Source organism: Pleurodeles waltl, chromosome 5 (assembly GCF_031143425.1).
Source record: "Pleurodeles waltl isolate 20211129_DDA chromosome 5, aPleWal1.hap1.20221129, whole genome shotgun sequence".
Taxonomy (NCBI): Eukaryota; Metazoa; Chordata; class Amphibia; order Caudata; family Salamandridae; genus Pleurodeles; species Pleurodeles waltl.
In genome coordinates this window covers 1,849,802,227-1,849,820,917 of record NC_090444.1, presented here as the reverse complement: position 1 = coordinate 1,849,820,917, position 18,691 = coordinate 1,849,802,227, and the positions used below count along the sequence as shown (strand labels likewise).

General features: G+C 52.1%; 1 protein-coding gene across 2 annotated transcripts in view; it reads right to left on the bottom strand.

The window, feature by feature from the left end:
- Positions 1-18,691, bottom strand: part of DAAM2 (dishevelled associated activator of morphogenesis 2) — a 517,936-nt gene that overhangs the window by 350,932 nt on the left and 148,313 nt on the right. For both annotated transcript variants that reach the window (XM_069236334.1, XM_069236335.1), the window contains exon 2: positions 9,692-9,894. In XM_069236334.1, the coding sequence (XP_069092435.1) occupies positions 9,692-9,868 (177 nt within the window). In that variant the 5' untranslated portion in view covers positions 9,869-9,894. The remainder of the gene's footprint in view (positions 1-9,691; positions 9,895-18,691) is intronic.

The following is an 18,691-nucleotide window of genomic DNA, read 5'->3' as shown; positions in this document are numbered from 1 at the left end:
CCTTTGCCAATGCTGGTTTAGCATTAGATCCAGGGCCTGACTCCACCTCCCCCCCTGGCGGTTAGTTGTATAATGCATGCACTGAGCCAGACTCAAAGCACTTCCATGCTTCAATGAAGAGTCAAGGTGAACTCTAGTAGAATCTGTGTTCAGTGCAGGCCTCAGGTTAGCATTCCAAAGGCAGCCGCCCATGCACTGATGGAACTGCAGCGGCACGTGGCAGCCAGGGGTACAACTAGGTAAGGGCGCTGAACGCAGCCTTGCCCATGCATCGTTTATCCAAAAGTGGCGCTTTGCAGCCAGAGGTACAACCAGGTAAGGGCCCTGAATGCAGCCTTGCCCATGCATCGTTGACCCCAAAGTGGCACTTGGCAGCGGGCAGTACAACCAGGTAAGGGCCCTGAATGCAGCCTTGCCCATGCATCGTTGACCCCAAAGTGGCACTTTGCAGCTGGCAGTACAACCAGGTAAGGGCCTAGAATGCAGGCTTGCCCATGCATCGTTCATCCAAAAGTGGCACTTCGCAGCGGGCAGTACAACCAGGTAAGGGCCTAGAATGCAGCCTTGCCCATGCATCGTTCATCCAAAAGTGGCACTCCGCAGCGGGCAGTACTACCAGGTAAGGGCCTAGAATGCAGGCAGGCTCATGCATTGCTGAATATGCAGTGGCACGTAGAGTTGCCACATGGCTGTGTTTTAACTGGCATGACCAGTATTTTTTATGTTCCAGTTGGCACAAAAACATAAATGCCAATAACCGGATTTAGGCGGGAGAGTCCCGATTTCTGAAGCCAAAAATAACTTTGTTTTAGAGGTCGCCCATATAAAATTGCCTCTGCTTTAATAGATGTCAATGGGAAAAATTCATTCTCCTGATTTGTTATCAAAATGTCCCACTTTCTTGTGCTAAAATGTTGCATGTATGCAAAAATTTGTAAATTCACCTAAAGCTGGTAATTTCCCCCTTATCAATACATACTTTAAACAGTAAACATAAGAAAGTATCACTTTAAAATGTGTTTTATAACTGCCTTAAAAATGCCTGACTGTTACTTAAAGTAAATAAAGACAGAAAAGCCAAGTTAAAAAAATAATACAGACAATTTTCTCTAATATTCGATGATTAAAGTGTTATGCCCGGACCTTTGCATTATCCTAACACGTGGGCAAATGGCCATCAATTTTCCCTGGGAAAGATGTCCACCGTTAGGCAGATGGGAGACACCTGTTCAGCATTGCAGAGCCTTGGCTGGGGTGAGCAGAGGCCTGCTGCTGGAGGCTACAGTCTGGATTAAGCACCCCCAGTGATGAATGTTCTCCCAGGGCATGATGTTTCACTTGGCGGGGTGCCCTCAGTACCAGCTACATGTCAACAGACCCAGTTCAGGCAGTGGACTCCCAATTTTTGAAACCAAAAATGACTTTATTTTGGTTGTCTCCAGACCAGTTCTTGAAATGGATAAATAGAAGCGCAGGTACTCGCTGTTTAGAGTACTTGTTTGCTGCTGAGAAGTCCCAGTACTCTCCCATTAAACGCATTGCATCAGTGCTGAGAAGTGCAGTTACTCGCCCTGTTGAATTAAAGAAGTGCAGGTACTCAGTACCGGACAGCACCGGCCCATTTAAAGCTCTGCTCCCAACTGAAATTGCCTCCGGTTCACTAGTCAATGGGAGAAATGCATTCTTGTGATTACTTTTCCTGAATCTCCCACTCTGCTCTTCTAAATCACTGGCATGGATGAAAGAGTAGCCCGCTACTAGGGCTCTCGTCCCCAGTGGGGCTGGTAAATTTAGGAGGGAGGGGGGCGGGCGGGAAGCACACACACAGTTATTCATTCACACACGCACGCACGCACATCCATTCACAACACTCATCGACATTCAAACATACCCGCACGCACCAAACATTCATTTAAAAAACACACACACACTTACCTTCAGCTCGGAGGTCCCAGGAGGGTTGGGACTGCTGCCTTCCCTCATTGGCTGGAGGGAAGGCAGCAGCCCCAAGTTCGTCAGAGAGTGGGATGGGGACAGTGAGACTGCTGACCCCACTCTGTGACAAGGTGTCACTGATTGACACTCGCCCTAGGCGCTTCAGGGCTTAAACCTGAAACGCCCAGGTCGGAGTCAATGGGTGACGCTTCCCTCGTCACCGAGGGGGAGGGCCTCGAGGCACCTTTGCTGAGCCGAGGAGGTCACACCCACAGGAGCTGTGACCTCCTCAGCCCAGCAAAGTTCAGCTCAGGCAGCAGGAGTCTGCGCAAATCGCGCATGTCTGCTCCTGGCTGCCTGACCTGAACATGGAGAGTATCTGTCAGGCTGACCTTTGTACAGCCTGACAGGCACTCTTCATGAGGGGCAAAAGGTGGGGGGTAGGGGGTGGCCCCTTCCCCCTAAAGGGCGGGCCGCGGGCGCTCATCCCCCTTGCCCTGTGACAGCGTATCTCTGCAGCTCTGACAAGTTCCCCAGGTCCGTAAGTCATGTACTGCTTCGTGCTAGGTTTTTTTCTATGAATTTCTGGGATGTGTAGTCTTGTTTTTGTCTATTATATATCTTCCCAGAATGCAAAGAAAAACAATATGAAGTGAAGCAGCGCATCACACATGGACCTAGGAAGCTTGGCTGCTATGTCTCTGTTCGCGGGGGCCACACGCATTCAGCTTGTGCACTTCCAGTCTTGCCATCATGGCATCGTCCAAGGTGTCGTGCACCCACCTCATGTGCTTCTCGCCCTGACATCATGGCGTGGCGCAGCCAGCGTATGCCCTTCCGGTCCTGACGTCACGGCGTTGTGCGTCGCTTTTGGTGGCCCTTATTGTTCTAGGCCCGTGAGCTGCTAGTGTGGGGACGGAGCAGTGGGAGTACAGCTTGCCCACCCCAGAGCACGGTATGCCAGCCAGGTGACCCCCTTCCAACGTCAAGGCCGGCTGGGGGGGGGGTTTCATGGACAGTGCAGGGGGCGGTAGCCCCCACCCTTGTCTCACTGGCCTCACCCCAGCTCTGTGAAAAGCAGCAGACATAACACACCATCACCGAGAGTGAGAGTGTTTGGAAACAGCCAGGGCCCGGCTGCTGCCAGCAACCCACCGGCTGGACTAGCGCCTAAACACTGGAGGGGCTCTGTCTGCGTCTAGTGTTCGAGCGCCTAAATCACTCCTTCCCTAGAACGGGCAGTCTCTCCTAACTGCTGCATGCTCTAGATTTCACAACAGTACTGTTCATGCCCCCTAGCCATGCTCTCTGGCCTGCCTTTATACCCCGTAGTTCCTATTTCTTAATCTAAAATTACAGAAACTAAAATAACTTAGGGCCATATGTACGAACACATTTTCCCATAGACACAGAATGGGCACAACTGCTTGCTACATCTGGCCCTTAGAACTAAAATATTCTGCGGAGGGCTGCTACAGCCTACTTTGTAGGCTTTATCCACAATATACATCAATAAATGGCAAAGCCACATGGGGCTGAGCTTAGAATACTAAAGCATGCATTACAGCCGACTACTGCAAGAACATACTGGGGTAGATTTACAATACCTGTGACGCAGGGAACGCAGCGAGCCACCCTCCTGCGCCACGCGGAAGGATCAGAAATGCACCATATTTACAAGATTTGGTGCATTTGTGTCCTTTCCCGGTGCACTGATGCACAATAGACTGCATAGAGCCCACCCAACCACGGAGCAGGGTACCTGTGTTACATGTAGGATTGTCCCTGGAGGCCTTTTCCTCTTCCTATGTCAGCTGCAGAATGGAGCCCACATGCAAAGAATGAAAAACTGGGAGAAATAAAGATATTTATCCTGGTTGCGCCGGCTCTGGGGGGCGCACAGTTTTGACGCATTTCCAGGTTTACAGATTCTTATAAATCTGGGGCAGCATCCGAACCCCTGGGTGTTGCGTGGGAAGACCCACCACAAGGCCCACGGAACGCCCCCTTGACGCAGTGTAAGGCAACGAGGCGACCTGTGCTTGGTTGCCGTACACTATACGATGCCACGAAAAGCCCCACAAAGTGGCTCTGTGTGGCCTTGTAGATATAGGTCTGCACTCTGCGTCACACAAAGGGACGCAGAGGCAGCGCGGGCTTGTAAACATGCCCCCTGGACGGAAGGCACCCTGGTGACAAAGGAGTCCCTCGTGCACCTCAGTGCAAGCTCCGGGGTGGAGGTGGAAAGAGGCCTCCAGGCAGCCAACAGCATAGGGTGGAAGCCAGGACAGTGGGCGACAGTGGCCGGGTGGAGAGAGGCAATGATTGTAAAGGGGCAGCTGGAAGCCCCCTCCACCTATATTGAAAGCAGTAGATCTCTTGGCATCTGAGCTGTCAAAACCCGGTTTTAAAAACGGAACACATTATAAATAATCTAAAAATTGCCTGCGGTCTCCTTGACCCTTCCTGCAGAACTTGGGTTTTTCTTTGCAGGGCTGAAGTGGCGATGCCACACACTGGGATGGTCATGTGGAGAGTGCCAAGTGTACGTGGCAGAAGCAGAGCTGGCACAAACGTGCCCACGAGGATAGATTGTCAGGCTAACAAGGTGCACGAATGATTCCTCTTTGGATGCACTTTAGGTAAATGTGTCTCGTGTGAAGACCTGGAATGGGTCCAGCTGTTGTGACCCAGTGCTGGGCAGCCCCCAGTAACACTCTGCAGGCTGTCCCTGTGTGGGATGTGAACTGTGGGTTTATTTGTTAACATTTTGTAGGAGGGGTCCCCTTGGGGTAGACACCTGCCTGAGCCCTCTTCCGTCTGGTTATAGGCAGTGGACTGGGTCACTGAGTTCCACTGGCCAATGCTCTCAGACTGGATTGCTTCAAATGCTTCTTGAGATAAGACAAGTGCTGTTTGGGGGTCCTATGAGGTAGGGGGAGGATTGCTCAGAGGGTGAGTGAGATTACTCTCCAATTCATGCCTGCCAACAATTTGGAGCTCACAAGTGTGAAATTAAAAAAAAGAAATAGCCGGGAGAATGTATTTTCCCGCAATGACTTATGCTGAAGGGGAGGCAAGGGAATAGCTTCAGGGGCGTTCTTGGGGTGTCACACCCCACCCCCAAACATTTTTTATTTTCTGATAAATAATTGGGTACGGGTGCTTTCAGTCGGCAATGGTGAGGTGTCCGTCGGATTTCCCGTGGGATTTTTGCATGCACGCACAGACAACATTACACACTCTCATCTCTGTTTTGAAAGCCTTACAAATGTTGATTATTTTACAAAATGTGTTTCTCTCACTTAGTAGTCCTACAAAGTCACAGTCCTGCCATCCACTGCCCCTCAGGCCCCTCTCACGCACCCCCCTTGTTGTATAATGTATTTTAACACTATGTGCAAGCATGATTGTCAGAAAATCTGCAGTTCACCCCCCACCAATCTCACTGTCCAAGGCACCCCCTGAGGAGAGGCAATGTGCCCGAGTCGGGTCTCTTGGTATGTGTGGTGACACTCAGCACTTTCTTGGCAGTTTAATAACATAGTGCAAACAAAAACAGAGTTCTAAATTCTGTTTTTGTTTGCTCTGTGTAAAACTGCCAAAAATAAACTGTGAAGCCTGTCACATGCTCTAATCCCCCCTCCAAAAAGTAAGGACAAAGCGTTAACCTTTGATGCCAGAGGTAATTTTTGGAGAGATAGTTTGGAGGGTACCTGACAATCATTTAATTTATGGACATTTAAAAAAAAATCAAAATAGAGTTTCTGCCAGCAGGAATCAGAAAGCAGGAGAGTATCCTCGAAATCAGTAGCCTCCTGCCTGAATCCGGAGCGTTGGCATGGTGCCAGTGACTGATGCTCAGATGCCTCTGAGTATGGGAAGTAGTGGGGGGGAGTGATGTCCAGTGAGTGAAACTCTACGGAAGCATTAAGCTGATACTTAACACTTCTGTAGCGCCTCACTCATTAGATAAGGTAACCAACGAGTGAGTCAGGCTCTATGAAAGCAAGGTATCACTCAGTACATCTGTGAGTCAGAGGCTGCCACCGAGTGAAGCTCTAGGAAAGTCTCATGTATCACTCAGTACATCTGTGAGTCAGAGTGCTGCCACTGAGTGAAGGTCTAGGAAGGTCTAAGGTATCACTCAGTACATCTGCGAGTCAGAGTGCTGCCACTGAGTGAAGGTCTAGGAAGGTCTCAAGTATCACTCAGTACATCTGCGAGTCAGAGTGCTGCCACTGAGTGAAGGTCTAGGAAGGTCTAAGGTATCACTCAGTACATCTGTGAGTCAGAGGCTGCCACTGAGTGAAGCTCTAGGAAGGTCTCAGGTATCACTCAGTACATCTGCGAGTCAGAGGCTGCCACTGAGTGAAGGTCTAGGACGGTCTCAGGTATCACTCAGTACATCTGGGAGTCAGAGGCTGCCACTGAGTGAAGGTCTAGGAAGGTCTCAGGTATCACTCAGTATATCTGCGAGTCAGAGTGCTGCCACTGAGTGAAGGTCTAGGAAGGTCTCAGGTATCACTCAGTACATCTGTGAGTCAGATTGCTGCCACTGAGTGAAGGTCTAGGAAGGTGAAGGTCTAGGAAGGTCTCAGGTATCACTCGGTACATCTGTGAGTCAGAGTGCTGCCACTGAGTGAAGGTCTAGGACGGTCTCAGGTATCACTCAGTGCATCTGTGAGTCAGAGTGCTGCCACTGACTGAAGGTCTAGGAAGGTCTCAGGTATCACTTAGTGCATCTGCGAGTCAGAGGCTGCCACTGAGTGAAGGTCTAGGAAGGTCTCAGGTATCACTCAGTACATCTGCGAGTCAGAGTGCTGCCACTGAGTGAAGGTCTAGGAAGGTCTCAGGTATCACTCAGTACATCTGCGAGTCAGAGTGCTGCCACTGAGTGAAGGTCTAGGAAGGTCTCAGGTATCACTCAGTGCATCTGCGAGTCAGAGGCTGCAACTGAGTGAAGGTCTAGGACGGTCTCAGGTATCACTCAGTGCATCTGCGAGTCAGAGGCTGCCACTGAGTGAAGGTCTAGGACGGTCTCAGGTATCACTCAGTGCATCTGCGAGTCAGAGGCTGCCACTGAGTGAAGGTCTAGGAAGGTCTCAGGTATCACTCAGTGCATCTGCGAGTCAGAGGCTGCCACTGAGTGAAGGTCTAGGACGGTCTCAGGTATCACTCAGTGCATCTGCGAGTCAGAGTGCTGCCACTGAGTGAAGGTCTAGGACGGTCTCAGGTATCACTCAGTGCATCTGCGAGTCAGAGGCTGCCACTGAGTGAAGGTCTAGGAAGGTCTCAGGTATCATTCAGTGCATCTGCGAGTCAGAGTGCTGCCACTGAGTGAAGGTCTAGGAAGGTCTCAGGTATCACTCAGTGCATCTGCGAGTCAGAGTGCTGCCACTGAGTGAAGGTCTAGGAAGGTGAAGGTCTAGGAAGGTGAAGGTCTAGGAAGGTCTCAGGTATCACTCGGTACATCTGTGAGTCAGAGGCTGCCACTGAGTGAAGGTCTAGGACGGTCTCAGGTATCACTCAGTACATCTGTGAGTCAGAGTGCTGCCACTGAGTGAAGGTCTAGGAAGGTCTCAGGTATCACTTAGTGCATCTGCGAGTCAGAGGCTGCCACTGAGTGAAGGTCTAGGAAGGTCTCAGGTATCACTCAGTACATCTGCGAGTCAGAGTGCTGCCACTGAGTGAAGGTCTAGGAAGGTCTCGGGTATCACTCAGTGCATCTGTGAGTCAGAGGCTGCCACTGAGTGAAGGTCTAGGACGGTCTCGGGTATCACTCAGTGCATCTGCGAGTCAGAGGCTGCCACTGAGTGAAGGTCTAGGAAGGTCTCAGGTATCATTCAGTGCATCTGCGAGTCAGAGTGCTGCCACTGAGTGAAGGTCTAGGAAGGTCTCAGGTATCACTCAGTGCATCTGCGAGTCAGAGTGCTGCCACTGAGTGAAGGTCTAGGAAGGTCTCAGGTATCACTCAGTGCATCTGCGAGTCAGAGGCTGCCACTGAGTGAAGGTCTAGGACGGTCTCAGGTATCACTCAGTGCATCTGCGAGTCAGAGTGCTGCCACTGAGTGAAGGTCTAGGACGGTCTCAGGTATCACTCAGTGCATCTGCGAGTCAGAGGCTGCCACTGAGTGAAGGTCTAGGAAGGTCTCAGGTATCATTCAGTGCATCTGCGAGTCAGAGTGCTGCCACTGAGTGAAGGTCTAGGAAGGTCTCAGGTATCACTCAGTGCATCTGCGAGTCAGAGTGCTGCCACTGAGTGAAGGTCTAGGAAGGTGAAGGTCTAGGAAGGTGAAGGTCTAGGAAGGTCTCAGGTATCACTCGGTACATCTGTGAGTCAGAGGCTGCCACTGAGTGAAGGTCTAGGACGGTCTCAGGTATCACTCAGTACATCTGTGAGTCAGAGTGCTGCCACTGAGTGAAGGTCTAGGAAGGTCTCAGGTATCACTTAGTGCATCTGCGAGTCAGAGGCTGCCACTGAGTGAAGGTCTAGGAAGGTCTCAGGTATCACTCAGTACATCTGCGAGTCAGAGTGCTGCCACTGAGTGAAGGTCTAGGAAGGTCTCGGGTATCACTCAGTGCATCTGTGAGTCAGAGGCTGCCACTGAGTGAAGGTCTAGGACGGTCTCGGGTATCACTCAGTGCATCTGCGAGTCAGAGGCTGCCACTGAGTGAAGGTCTAGGAAGGTCTCAGGTATCATTCAGTGCATCTGCGAGTCAGAGTGCTGCCACTGAGTGAAGGTCTAGGAAGGTCTCAGGTATCACTCAGTGCATCTGCGAGTCAGAGTGCTGCCACTGAGTGAAGGTCTAGGAAGGTCTCAGGTATCACTCAGTGCATCTGCGAGTCAGAGGCTGCCACTGAGTGAAGGTCTAGGAAGGTCTCAGGTATCACTCAGTAAATCTGCGAGTCAGAGTGTTGTCTCTGAGTAAAGCTCTACGAAGGTCTCAGGTATCATTGAGTACGCCTAGAAGCTTATCGTGACTATCACCATAAATGGACCTTTCTGGACATAATCCCTTCTTCAGGGGTTAAGCAGGAATGTTTACAAACACTGGAGCTGTCAGTTAACTTTACATAGGATTTATGACACACATACCATCTTTAAAGCCTAGTGTCAGCTGGCTCAGAAATGCACAGTAGACGGTGGCCCACAGCTACCTACAAACAGCATTACCGTCATGTATTTACAATAACCACCAGTGCTGCTCTGTGCAGAAGGCACGGAGAAGCTCCCACTTCACCCCAGGGGGGCGTTAAGGGTGCAACCATTGGGACAGCACTGTGCGCTGACCTATGGAGGTGGGTGCTGACCTCGAGGGTGGACACTGTGGTTAGCAATAGCTCACAATTTAAAAGCACCTGCTGCAAAGTCCCTTGTGTATCCAGCTTTCAGGCAGCAATAAAAATGTCACGATAACTCTTGTGATTAATGTTCCTGCTAGACAGATGGAGTTTTGTCTCAGTTTTGATTTGTCATAAAGTAGCTTAGAGGGTTAATGTGCCTGCTGCAAAGAACAGATCTGTATTTTATGTGGATAACTGAGTGAATTAGTAAAGCCAAACTTTACAAGCGATTTAAAACAAATGAAATGTATGTGAGAGAAGGGGTATGGAGGGATGAGGGGCACTTTTGCTGGCTGGTAGTGAGGGAATCCGAGGAGGAGGTCATGGGGCATAAAAGATTGTTGCCCCGGGCGCCACCAGCGCTAAACCTGCCCTGCTTCACCCCCACCCCTCCCCCACAAGACTCACCACAAGCTCGGCGAACCTGGCGTTGAGTTCTTCCGTGGGGGGGATGGGCAGTGAGAACTCAAGGAACTGGAGGGGGTTGTTGTCCCGGAGGTTGATCTCGGGGTGTTCGCCGCCCCCAAAGCAGCAGAGGAACCCCAAGGCATGGCGACTCCTTTTGCGGGGAGCCATGGTCGTCATCTGTGCTGCTACCTACAGATCATGGTCTGTGGAAAAGAAAAACAGAAAAGGTAAGAAACAGAGATTTGAATGAAATGATTTCCCATTTTCTAATATCCATTTTTACTAAAACAATAAGAAGCTGCAGTAATATGTTAAAAAATAACATTTCAATTTAAGACTGTTATACACGTTATCATTGGATTCCAAAGATATATGCAAATTACACACATATCATGTTTCTTGTTCGTCAGACTTTTTTTGGTTACAGTCTATAACAGTTGTCGTCAAACTTTTTAATGCTGCGCCCCCCATTTGAAAAATAAAAATCCATGGGGCCCCCTTCAGAATTTTTTCACAATTCTTTTATAAAGATGGCAATGTGGTTACCTTTTTAAAAATGCAATAACATGCTTCTGCTTAAAACAAAGGCCTGTTTTCTGAATAATGCTTCTTTTAGGCAGAGTCTGGCGCCCCCCCTGAGATCACTTGAGGCCCCCTAGGGGGGCCCGCCCCCCAGTTTGAAGACCTCTGGTCTATAAGCTTCAGACTTTGAAACCTAATTTTCATGCTTTGCAAGTTTTAACTTCTAACTTTCAGTCTTTCATTTAGGGCCCAGCCCGGCTTCCGCCCTCTCAAGATATTCTTCACAGTGGACAGTGCAGCCCGAAGCACCTGTAAGTGATCACACGGGATGTCCTAGCATCACACACTTCGGTACGCAGTGGAGCTGGGATTCAGCCTCCATCACTGGACTCTTGCCCGTACGGGCCTCTTCACATTTTGTTTCTAAAACGTTAGATTGCCCTCGGGGTGGCTAATGTTTTTTACATTCTGCAACTAAAGGTGTTTTGTGTTTTCTAAAATTGTAACATAACAGGGATAACACCAGAATATGCGCTCATCTTTGTGTGCTTTTAATGTTTTATATCTAAACTTGTGTGGAGATTGCAAAAAGAGGTATTTATACTGATATACCAGTACTTTATGTGCACAATCCCTGGATATTCCATTAAAGTGCCAATAAACATTGATTTGCTGCATTACTGCGGTATAATAATTGTTACCAAAGTAAGTACAATAAAAACAGCCCCAGCGTCTGCAAGTCCGAGTGAAAGTTTCTGAGCCACAGAGGGGGTTTCTTGGTGCAGCATCAGGTGAGCATCAGTCTTGTGCATTTACTGAAACATGAGAGGGATAAAAATAGAGCATAGAAACGGTGCTGCGCGCGCACAACCTTCCCTCGGGGTGTCTAGGCATGTTTGCAAAACTGAGAACAGAACTGGCACTTCCTCCCAATAGATTTAGTCCGACGCAGGATGAAAGGCTGAGCCGATACCGGTGGGATCTGAAGCAGTGCCGACGCAGGATGAAAGGCCGAGCCGGCACCGCTGGGATCTGAAGCAGTGCCGACGCAGGATGAAAGGCTGAGCCGATACCGGTGGGATCTGAAGCAGTGCCGACGCAGGATGAAAGGCCGGGCCGGCACCGGTGGGATCTGAAGCAGTGCCGACGCAGGAGGAAAGGCTGAGCCGGCACTGCTGGGATTTGAAGCAGTGCCGACGCAGGATGAAAGGCTGAGCCGATACCGGTGGGATCTGAAGCAGTGCCGACGCAGGATGAAAGGCCGAGCCGGCACCGCTGGGATCTGAAGCAGTGCGGACGCAGGATGAAAGGCCGAGCCGGCACTGCTGGGATCTGAAGCAGTGCCGACGCAGGATGAAAGGCCGGGCCGGCACCGGTGGGATCTGAAGCAGTGCCGACGCAGGATGAAACGCTGAGCCGGCACTGCTGGGATCTGAAGCACTGCCGACGCAGGATGAAAGGCTGAGCCGGCACTGCTGGGATTTGAAGCAGTGCCGACGCAGGATGAAAGGCCGGGCCGGCACCGCTGGGAGCTGAAGCAGTGCCGACGCAGGAGGAAAGGCTGAGCCGGCACTGCTGGGATTTGAAGCAGTGCCGACGCAGGATGAAAGGCTGAGCCGATACCGGTGGGATCTGAAGCAGTGCCGACGCAGGATGAAAGGCCGGGCCGGCACCGCTGGGATCTGAAGCAGTGCGGACGCAGGATGAAAGGCCGAGCCGGCACTGCTGGGATCTGAAGCAGTGCCGACGCAGGAGGAAAGGCTGAGCCGATACCGGTGGGATCTGAAGCAGTGCCGACGCAGGAGGAAAGGCTGAGCCGGCACTGCTGGGATTTGAAGCAGTGCCGACGCAGGATGAAAGGCTGAGCCGATACCGGTGGGATCTGAAGCAGTGCCGACGCAGGATGAAAGGCCGGGCCGGCACCGGTGGGATCTGAAGCAGTGCCGACGCAGGATGAAAGGCCGGGCCGGCACCGGTGGGATCTGAAGCAGTGCGGACGCAGGATGAAAGGCCGAGCCGGCACTGCTGGGATCTGAAGCAGTGCCGACGCAGGATGAAACGCTGAGCCGGCACTGCTGGGATCTGAAGCAGTGCCGACGCAGGATGAAAGGCCGGGCCGGCACCGGTGGGATCTGAAGCAGTGCCGACGCAGGATGAAAGGCCGGGCCGGCACCGGTGGGATCTGAAGCAGTGCGGACGCAGGATGAAAGGCCGAGCCGGCACTGCTGGGATCTGAAGCAGTGCCGACGCAGGATGAAACGCTGAGCCGGCACTGCTGGGATCTGAAGCAGTGCCGACGCAGGATGAAAGGCCGGGCCGGCACCGGTGGGATCTGAAGCAGTGCCGACGCAGGATGAAACGCTGAGCCGGCACTGCTGGGATCTGAAGCACTGCCGACGCAGGATGAAACGCTGAGCCGGCACTGCTGGGATCTGAAGCACTGCCGACGCAGGATGAAAGGCTGAGCTGTTACTGCTGGGATCTGAAGCTGTGCACAGAGGCATATATAGTGTGTGTGCGTGTGTGAGAGAGGGGTGAGACGTAGAGACAGAGGGGCACAGAGAGAGAGAGGATGTGCCTGTGAGAGTATAAGAGAGAGTGGTTGAGAGGTAGAAACAGAGACGCGTAGAGAGTGAGTGAGAGGCATAGAGAGAGAGTGAGGGGACAACCTTCCCGCATCTTGCTGGTTCGCCCTGCAGTCATGGATCCTGCCCCGCTGCCCCCACAGAGGCGGGCACTCCTTGATGCCAGCTGTCCCGCATTTTGATTTCTCACCACTTTTAACCCTCTCAAGGGACGGGCAACTCTCACTTTATGAGCTATAAAAGAGTTGCCAGTCTGTGACTACAAGGGAGGAACTGCAGTGATGGGGGCGGGGGGGCGTTACAATGCTGATTCAGGGGCACCTTCAGCTATTGAGGTGCAAATCCAACCACTGAGGGTGTGTGAGAAAAACGTGACTTATCCTGAAAGTATGACCTTAGTGTTTATTTCTTCCATCAGGTCTGTTTCAGAGTAATGATATACTGTCGGACAGGTGCTTAGAGGCCTAGGGTCAGTTTGATATAGTTGTAGACACAAGACTGCAGCGCACTGATGCTTGCAGCTGAGGTTATACATTTACCACCATATTGCACATTGGTGAATATGCCACGGGACTGGGCACTGTCCCATTCTCCTGGCAACCTCCTGTCCACCTTTAACCACATGGGTACGAGCAACTTTTAAAACTGATTCTAAATTCTACCAATCTCGCCAAAAAGGGACCAGAGGATTAAGCTCAAAAAGTGATTGCCCAGGAGCACACAATGAGGCCTGTTGGGAGGCCAGGATTTAAATCTGTGGGTCATATTTACAAGCTGCCTGCGCCACCCGTGCGTCACATTTTGGGACGCAGTCCAGGCTTCTGACCCATATCTCTTTGCGTGGCTTTACATGGCCTCGTAGATATGGAGTGAGGCAACACATCGCAAGTCACTGCGTTGCCTTATTTTTGCCAGACAGATGTTGCCATGGGTGTCGCATGGGTGTTCCCACGCAACATCTGTAGATTTTGACGCATCCCCAGATGTACAAGGTTTTGTAAACCTGGAAATGCGTCAAAAGCCTACACCACCTCTAGGTGTGTGTGCATTCTGCAGCAAACAGAAGGAGGAAATAGCCTTCATTGATTGTTTTTGTGCAGGAAGGTGTCCCTTCCGGCACAAAAACAATCACCTCCACAATGCAGGCACCCTTGCACCATGGAGCCAATTCTGCAAGATTTACTCAAAACTACAGTTCCTTGAAGTCAATAGCTCCACCTGGGGCTATAACGGCGTCGTGATCAACAAAAACAACAGCTCAGGCCGGCCGCGGCGTTGCGGGCCAGCTACGGTGTCGGGAAGACCAGCAAACAGTACTTGGATTTGCAGGGCGTCGTGATCCTCGCGGTGAGCTCCGGAGAGCGGCGACGCTGGCGTCGGTTCCGGAGTCGGTGCAGGAGTCGTCAGACCCTTGAAGTCGCGCACCACGGGGATCGAACTCCGGGCTGATGAAATCAGGTGCGCTGGCGTGGATGGCGTCGGGGCTGCGGTGCAAAGCGGGACGATGCGACGTGCGGTGCCCACAGGTCACGGTGCAGGCAGCGGCTCGGTGACGGCGTCTAGCGGCGTCGGTGAGACCAGGGCTGCGGTGTGAAGCGGGGCGGTGCAATGTGCGGTGTCCACAGGTCACGGTGCAGGCAGCAGCATCGTCGTTGCGGAAGCGCTGTTGTCGGTAGGCTCAAGCCAGCGGTGCGGGACAGGACGGTGCTTCGTGCTCCTCACGAGCGGTGTCCACAGGCCACGGTGCAGGCACCGGAGCTGGTGTCAGCAGGAGCGACGTCATCGGGGATGCCCAGGCTGCGGTGTGAGCAGGTGACGCTGGAGTGCGGGCCCACAGGTTGTGGTGCGAGCAGCAGCTCGGTGAAGTCATCCGATGACGGCGTCGGTGAGACCAGGGTCGCGGTGCGAAGCGGGGCAAAGCGACTCCGTGCGGCGTCGGCAGGTCACGGTGCAGGCCAGCGGCGTTGTTGGCGGCGTCGCAGTGGTTTCTGCTCTTGAACTGCACAAAACACACAGTTCCCAGTGCTGCAGGTCGAGGAGACTGAAGTCTTTGGTGTCCCTGAGACTTCCAACAGGAGGCAAGCTTTACTCCAAGCCCTTGGAGAATTTTCTCAAGCAGGACACACAGCAAAGTTCACCCTTTGCACTCTTTCCAGGCAGAAGCAGCAACTGCAGGCCAGTCCAGCAAAGCAACACAGCAAAGGAACAGTACTCCTCCTTCAGCTCTTCTCCTGGGCAGAGGTTTCTCTTGAATCCAGAAAGATTCTAAAAGTCTGGGGTTTTGGGTCTTCTTCTTATACCCAGTTCTGCCTTTGAAGTTGGCAAACTTCAAAGCAAAGTCTCAAGTGTTTGCAAGATCCTTCCTTGTCCAGGCCAGGCCCCAGACACTCACCAGGGGGTCGGAGACTGCATTGTGTGAGGACAGGCACAGTCCTTTCAGGTGTGAGTGACCACTCCTCCCCTCCCTCCAGCACAGATGGCTCATCAAGATATGCAGGCTACACCCCAGCCCCCTTTGTGTCACTGTCTAGAGGAGAGGTGTGAACAGCCCAACTGTCAAACTGACCCAGACAGACAATCCACAAACAGGTAGAGTCACAGAATGGATTAAGCAAGAAAATGCCTACTTTCTAAAAGTGGTATTTTCAAAAAGACAATTTAAAAACCAACTTCACTAAAAGATGTATTTTTACATTGTGAGTTCAGAGACCCTAAACTCCAAAATTTTATCTACTCTCAAAGGGAATCTGCGCTTTAAGGATATTAAAAGGCAGCCCCCATGTTAACCTATGAGAGAGATAGGCCTTGCACAGTGAAGACCGAATTTGGCAGTATTTCACAGTTAGGACATATAAAACACACTAGTATATGTCCTACCTTAAACATACACTGCACCCTGCCCATAGGGCTACCTAGGGCCTAACGTAGGGGTGTCTTACATGTAGTAAAAGGGAAGGTTGAGGCCTGGCAAGTGGGTACACTTGCCAAGTCGAATTGGCAGTTTAAAACTGCACACACAGACACTGCAATGGCAGGTCTGAGTCATGTTTACAGGGCTACTAATGTGGGTGGCACAACCAGTGCTGCAGGCCCACTAGTAGCATTTGATTTACAGGCCCTGGGCACCTCTAGTGCACTTTACTAGTAAATCAAATATGCCAATCATGGATAAACCAATCAACAGTACAATTTCTATAGGGAGCACTTGCACTTTAGCAATGATTGGCAGTGGTAAAGTGCGCAGAGACAATAAACCAGCAAAAACAGACCTAAAAAAATAGGAGGAAGAAGGCAAAAAGTTTGGGGATAGCCCTGCAAAAAGTGCCATTTCCAACACACAGCCTCACTCAGCCGTACCCTTGTTCGTTCTCCCGCTGACCTAGTTCCAATAAGCACAGCCATTGGGCCACCCTACCCACCTTTGGACGCCTCAGCCCACAAGCCATCAGACCTTATGTCCTACAGGCTAGACCTCTTCTCAGATTCAATACTCCGTTCCACATTCCCTTAGATCTGGCACAGACCCTACCTTCCATGCCTCACTTCATCTGTGGTCTGACCTTCTCTAACAAACCCTACTGCAGATCCTTCCCTGTCCGGCTATCACCCAATGTCACACCCAACTTGTTTATCCAAAATAACCCATTGTGTGGTTGTCAGTGATCTCGCACTGACTTGTACTCAGACACCCTACTCAACCCTCTCCGTGAGGTCTCGTGCCCGTCAGGGGACAGACAGGCACTTTAATACGTCTCCAACTTTATTACCAATGCACATCACAATCATCTGTCTTCGGTCCTCATTCTATCGCTCCCGGAATCAACGGGCATCACAGGCCTAGCCCACCAATGGCTATCCTCCTACCTCTCTGACCACTTCTCCACTTCTACCATTCCTGGAATCAACAAGCATCACAGGCCTAGCCGACCAATGGCGAGCTTCTTACCTCTCTGACCACTTCTACCATTCCTGAAATCAACAGGCATCACAGGCCTAGCCCACCAATCAATGGCTAGCCTCCTACCTCTCTGACCACTTCTACCATTCCTGGAATCAACAAGCATCACAGGCCTAGCCGACCAATGGCTAGCCTCCTACCTCTCTGACCACTTCTACCATTCCTGGAATCAACAAGCATCACAGGCCTAGCCCACCAATGGCTAGCCTCCTACCTCTCTGACCACTTCTACCATTCTTGGAATCAATGGGCATCACAGGCCTAGCCCACCAATGGCTAGCCTCCTACCTCTCTGAGTACTTCCTACAGACGCTTGAGGTTCTGATGTATGTACCCTGACCTCACTTCCTGTGGGTGTCCCACAAGGTTCTGTCCATGGCCTCCGCCTCTTCTCATTCTAAACCACCTCCCATGGGATTGTCACATTCTCTTCTGGATGTGACTGCCATCTTGATGCTGAGGTCACTCTTAGTCGTCACTCACAGGTATTCCATCATCTCGCCACCATTGACCACTGGTCGGCCTTGCGCTCTCTCGTGTTAGACTGCTGGAAAGGAGGTCCTTCCACAGCTTGGTATTGCCACCAAGCCGGTGGGCTGTCGCTAAGACCAGAGCCATCTCAGGGGCGTAAGGGAGGTCCAACACTTCCGGGGCCCCTCAGCAGGGTCCCATTCAGCCCAAGGCATGTATGAGATATGGGAGAATGAGGCCCCCCACTCACATACCGAAGCCACTGACCCGACCTACCTCTCTGGCATAAGATCCTGCTACCTCCCCCACCGGGATCGCAGCTGGGCTAGCCTTAATATTCCAGGGGTGGCCAAGGCGCCCTCAGCAGCCTCTAGTTGTGGTTATTTCACCAGATGACACGCACCCTCCAACAGAAGGGCCGTCTACTTCACTTGAGATGGAAAGTTTGAATGGCGCCCTGATGACGTCATGCTGCTGTGAATGTGTATATTGCATGGCTGTACCACAGAAAGTTAGAGACGCGCTGCCCTCGCCCACTGCACAGTTAACCCACTCATATGTAACATGTGATGCTAACCACCCACCGCCGGCAGCTCTTGCATCGTGTAATACTGCTCTTGTAAAACGTTTCTGAGAGAAATGCGGCTGCCGTGGCGCGGTGCAGGTGTGTGGGACCTGGTGGGATGGATGTAGGAACAGACAGAGGGAGGGTAGAGGCTGCCATGGCGCAGCACAGGTGTGAGGGACCTGGTGGGATGGATGTAGGAACAGACAGAGGTGGGTGGAGGCCACTGTGGCGCGGTACAGGTGTGTGGCACCTGGTGGGATGGATGTAGGAACAGATAGAGGGGTGGGTGGAGGCTGCCATGGCACGGTACAGGTGTGAGGGACCTGGTGGGATGGATGTAGGAACAGACAGAGGGTCGGTGGAGGCTGCCATGGCGCGGTGCAGGTATGTGCGTCCTGGTGGGAGGGATGTAGGAACAGACAGAGGGTGGTTGGAGGCCGCCGTTTCGCAGTACAGGTGTGCGGCACCTGGTGGGAGGGATGTAAGAACAGACAGAGGGTGGGTGGAGGCCGCTGTGGCGCGGTACAGGTGTGTGGGACCTGGTGGGAGGGATGTAGGAACAGACAGAGGGTGGGTGGAGGCCGCCGTGGCGCGGTACAGGTGTGTGGGACCTGGTGGGAGGGATTTAGGATCAGACAGAGGGTGGGTGGAGGCCGCCGTGGTGTGGTACCGGTATGTGGGGACCTGGTGGGAGAGCACGGTACAGGTGTGTGGGACCTGGTGGGAGGGATGTGGGAACAGGCAGAGGGGTGGGTGGAGGCCGCCGTGGTGCGGTACAGGTGTTTGGGATCTGGTGGGATGGATGTAAGAACAGACAGAGGGAGGGTGGAGGCTGCCATGGCATTGTACAGGTGTGTGGGATCTGGTGAAATGGATGGAGGAACAGACATGGGTGG